The sequence below is a fragment of the Arachis ipaensis genome, chromosome B5 (genome assembly GCF_059453495.1).
Source record: "Arachis ipaensis isolate K30076 ecotype BB chromosome B5, ASM5945349v1, whole genome shotgun sequence".
In the NCBI taxonomy this organism is placed as follows: Eukaryota; Viridiplantae; Streptophyta; class Magnoliopsida; order Fabales; family Fabaceae; genus Arachis; species Arachis ipaensis.
Genome location: NC_142440.1, coordinates 11,346,014 through 11,350,659, shown reverse-complemented (window position 1 = coordinate 11,350,659; position 4,646 = coordinate 11,346,014). Strand labels below are relative to the sequence as shown.

Genomic DNA, 4,646 nt, shown 5'->3' with positions numbered 1-4,646 from the left:
CACATCCATGGCAACTCAGCCCCCAGCGATGGATGTCGTTGCGGCCCCGGAGTCCCGCCATGGAAGTGAGGCAGCAGTTGATGCCCTCCACCACCTCCCATCATACGGTTGCGCATTTAGCCTGATGGCGGCACGTGGTAAGTATCACGTTCAATGCTCACGTATTTTTTATTTATGATTATTGCTGAAAGTGCCTGAGTTGTTTCTAGTTTAGTTGATTTAGGTTAGAATGCTGGTTATTATTTTATAGTTTTAATGATTATGGTTCTTATTATTGTTGAAAGTTCCTGAAAATTGATTCCTGTTTAGTAGATTTAGGTTGATTTAGAATGCTGGTTAATAATTTACAGTTTTAATGATTATGGTTCCTGTTATTACTAAAAGTTTTTGAAAATTGATTCCTGTTTAGCGGATTTAGGTTGATTTGGAATGCTGGTTAATGATTTCTTGTTTTACTGATTATGATTCCTGTTATTGTTGAAAGTTCCTGAAAATTGATTCCTGTTTAGTGGATTTAGGTTAGTTTAGAATGCTGGTTAATGATTTCTAGTTTTACTGATTATGATTCTTGTTATTGATGAAATTTCTAGAAAATTGATTCATGTTTAGTAGATTTAGATTGATTTGGGTGGATTCAGGTAGATTCTTATTTGTGGGTTGTTGTTAGGGTTTTGCCGAACTCCAACGTGTGTACTCAGGAGATTACCAATGTCATTAAGCTGATGTACGACCAGCCCTGGCCTAGCTACATGAAGATTCCGCTGAAATCAGGCAGCGCTGATTTGAGAAATTGGTGGTAATTACTTTCATTGTTTCTCTTTCAAACCTTTGTAACTAGTTTATATCCTCTATCTTGCTTAACTAATGTTAACATTTCTTTGTTGCAGCTGCACTTTATTTGGGATGCGGAGCAGGGCCTGGCCATCCGGAAGATATTCGACCATCAAATGGGTCGGCAGGTCCAGCAGATGCTGGATGATGTTCGTCATGGGCAGGATCTGCAGATGGGCTGGCTCCGACTAGAGATAAAGAAGGCCCTGTTAGTTCATTAGGAGACCGATGCGAGGTTCAGGTATCGACATCTCACCAACAAAGCTAACAGGGCATCGGCTAGATCATCCAAGTATACCGGCGGCTCGGCAACCTTTATGAAGACCAAATTCAGACTGATGTGTAGTTCCTTTAATTTTGTTAATAACTTCGTTATATTCTTTTTGCATATCATTACTAGGCATTCTAATATTTTTGTATTTCAATACAACTTGTGTAGTCGAAGTCGTTGGACCGCGAAGCCACATTAGCGGAGACGTTCAAATACACCCATACGCTAAAGGAGAACAAAGCGAGATTTGCTGATAAACGGTCTCATAACCATTATGTGAGTAAACATACATCTAATTATCTTCTGCTATAAAATTATTCGAAATTAACTGTGTATCTGTCTTACTAATCACAATAACTTGTGTTAATTACACAAGAAATCTACACACACAGACTAGTGTGTGGAGGCTCAGATGGAGGATGGAGGTGTACTAGGCACAGATGCGCGCCGTTGGCATCAACCCTGCTAGTGGCAGCGGTCCTGCTGGTGACCCACGGACATGACCACCTTCTGCGTCGCCAACTCAGGGCCACGGGACTGACGACGACGACGACTACCTGGATCTGTAAATATTAGTTTTGTTATTTATTGTTTCATTGTATTTATTTGATGTACTTGACTTTTAAATTTTAACTTATTTGATCATTGTATTATTTATTTTAAATGAAAATTTTTCATTATTTATGAATTTGACCACTAATTGTGGGAAAAAATATAAATTTAAAATTGACCGTTAATTTCAATTTTTTTTAAATTGACGTCACCGTCGGAATTATCGTTGAAATCATCCGACGGTAATATGGCGCGAACAATATTTTTTAGTGTCAAAATTATTGTCAAAAAAATTCACCGGTAACCAATTGATTTTTCAAGCTGGTTATCTGTCACAAAATTCGATGATAATTATCGTCGAACGTAATATATCCAGCAATAAATATTTATCGGCGAGGGTTATACCATCTATCCGATTGTTTCTAACGAAAAATCTGACAGTAAATTAATTATCGTCGAATTTATTTGATAAATTCAATGATAAATCCGAAATACTTAACATTTTTCTTGTAATGAAATCCTAAAAATCTAAGTAAATTAGAACATTGTTAATTTTATGTTGGTTAAATTTTAAATCAATAAGTAATCTTGACTTATTTTTTTATTTTTTAAACCAACATTAAAAATATTATGTATAAATCAAAATATAAATAGCGAATATAATTATACTTATTTATATATTTTTAGCACGCCTCCTCAAGTAAGAGATTTTTTTGTTCGATTTGCTTGCTTTTTTACATGAGTTTTAAATTTTTTTTTTTTTTGTCTTATGCTATTATTTTTCGGATAATGATCAAATTTTAAATTTTTTAATCACAGAAGTTCTGAGTCATGCGTGTCATATGATATCACTAAATTTTTTTTTAAAGTTTAACCTAATAGAAAAAAATATATAAATAGTTATATTTTCAACTTTGATTTGTTACTCCTAATTTTAATATATAATTTTTTATTTTTAATTAAAATTTATTAAATTTTTATTTTAGACTGAATAATAATTCTGATTGAACGAAAATTATAAAATAATTTTAATATATTGAGAATCAAAACTTTGAAAACCTATTTATACTTCGCTATTAATGTATACTAAATCCTGAAAATCCAAGTAAATTAGAACTATATTAATTTTATGTTGGTTAAATTTTAAATCGGCAAGTAATCTTGACTTATTTTTTTATTTTTAAACCAATATTAAAAATATTATGTATAAGTCAAAATATAAAATAACAAATATAATTATACTTATTTATATACTTTCTCATTTACATATATGTATGTAATCCATACAATTGACTAAAAATAAAATTTTCTAACAAATAAAACTCTAAATTTTTTGTCATTAAAATTTTCTTGTTATATTCTAAAAGTTTATGTAATTAGATAGAAGTAGATGAATAATTATATATTTAAGAGTAATAATGTTATATAACTAGTAAACATTATTATTTTTGTCGGTACTTAACCAGCAATAATTTATATCTATATTTATAAATATTTTACACACAACAAATATATAATTTGCATCTATATTTATCAAAATTTTATATACATAAATTAATATAGTTTACAATTATATTTTCAGAATTTACGTACATAAATTAATAAAATTTAATATTTGAGGTGACTAAACAATGACAAAAAATATTAAAAATGACTGTTCCAAAAATTTCTCAATATTTAATATATACTATCTTTAAGCTTTAACAGTGGCTTTGTATATCATTTTTCTTCCTAGAAATAAACTGAAATGAAGTAATGAACTACTATTAATGTGTCTTCCTATGCTGCATATATACCATTAACCTGGGGTGGAGCACTTTGAAGGGGAATCGGAGGGGTGCGGTGCTAATTAACTAATAACAACAGCAATGAAAAGTTCAAGTTGGCAGTTAAATAATAATGAAGGAGTATCTTTAATTATTTGCTAAATAGAGTTATTAAAGCAATGTAGGGCATGTCCTTTGATAGATCCTGATTCTCTTCTCCCACTTGCATATTATATCTCGTGTCGAAAAATTATTAACACTTGAACTGATGTGTTAAGTAAATAATAAATCTAATGAGTTTTAATAACAAAATTTATGAGAGTTTAATATCTCCAGAGACAAGGGGGCGGTCGCAAATCTTTTCATTTGAAAGAGATATATTCCCCCACCAAAACACACACACTTTACGCCCTATTTATAAACACAAATAATCGCTCTCTCTTTCCATACGACCAAACCTAGACCTATACTTGAGTCTGTGATGGCATCATCTTGGACTGCAAGACAGAACAAGCTATTTGAAGAAGCCCTTGCTATATACGATAGGGAAACCCATGACAGGTGGCAGAATATCGCCAAAGTCGTTGGAAAATCTGTTGAGGACGTTAAAAAACACTATGAACTCCTCAAACAAGACATCGACCGCATTGAGCGTGGTCAAGTCCCCTTCCCTTCTTATTCAGGTATTGCACCACTACTCTTTAATTAATTAATTAATCAATTTCTTCCTCATAATGCATGCTTATTACTATAATAATACATGCTAACTTGAATCTTTCTCATGCTTGTAGGCTAGCACTCTCTTGATAAATGAATGAATAATCACATGCCAGCACTGTGTCGGGAAGGATTTCATCAATTCCTTTCTAAAATTTATATAATTAAAAGTTTTAAGATGTTTTTAGGTTCGTTAATTAAGTTTGTACGTTAGAAAGTAATTAAATCATATGGTGTAAGTATTATGTAAGCTGTAGGCCCCAATTAAGTGTCAATTAAGGTATTTCTTGGTTTAATTTCTTGTCATGAATAAAAACACAAAGGTGATGTATGATTTTCTTCTTAGCTTCTTTCTTTTTTTCGGGGTGGGGGTTCATAAATAATTATTTTAAATTCGGTCTGTAATATTGCTGCTTATTAGCTTAAAGTGGCCCTTGTTAATATTATCGATGAAGAACTACTTATATAGGTAGTTTTGAAAGTAACTTACTTTGCACCATGTTTTCATT

At 31.5% G+C, this 4,646-nt stretch overlaps 1 protein-coding gene across 1 annotated transcript; it reads left to right on the top strand.

Annotated features, from left to right (window-relative positions):
* The first annotated feature begins 3,883 nt into the window (after positions 1 to 3,883).
* LOC148563376 (protein RADIALIS-like 1) lies at positions 3,884 to 4,646 on the top strand. Its single transcript, XM_088488425.1, has 2 exons — positions 3,884 to 4,103; positions 4,212 to 4,646. The coding sequence occupies exons 1-2, from the start codon at positions 3,902 to 3,904 to the stop codon at positions 4,214 to 4,216; spliced, it is 207 nt and encodes a 68-aa protein (XP_088344551.1). The 5' UTR covers positions 3,884 to 3,901; the 3' UTR covers positions 4,217 to 4,646.

Coding starts and splice junctions, on each gene's coding strand:
- LOC148563376 (XM_088488425.1), top strand. CDS start 3,902: ATGGCATCATCTTGGACTGCAAGACAGAACAAGCTATTTGAAGAAGCC.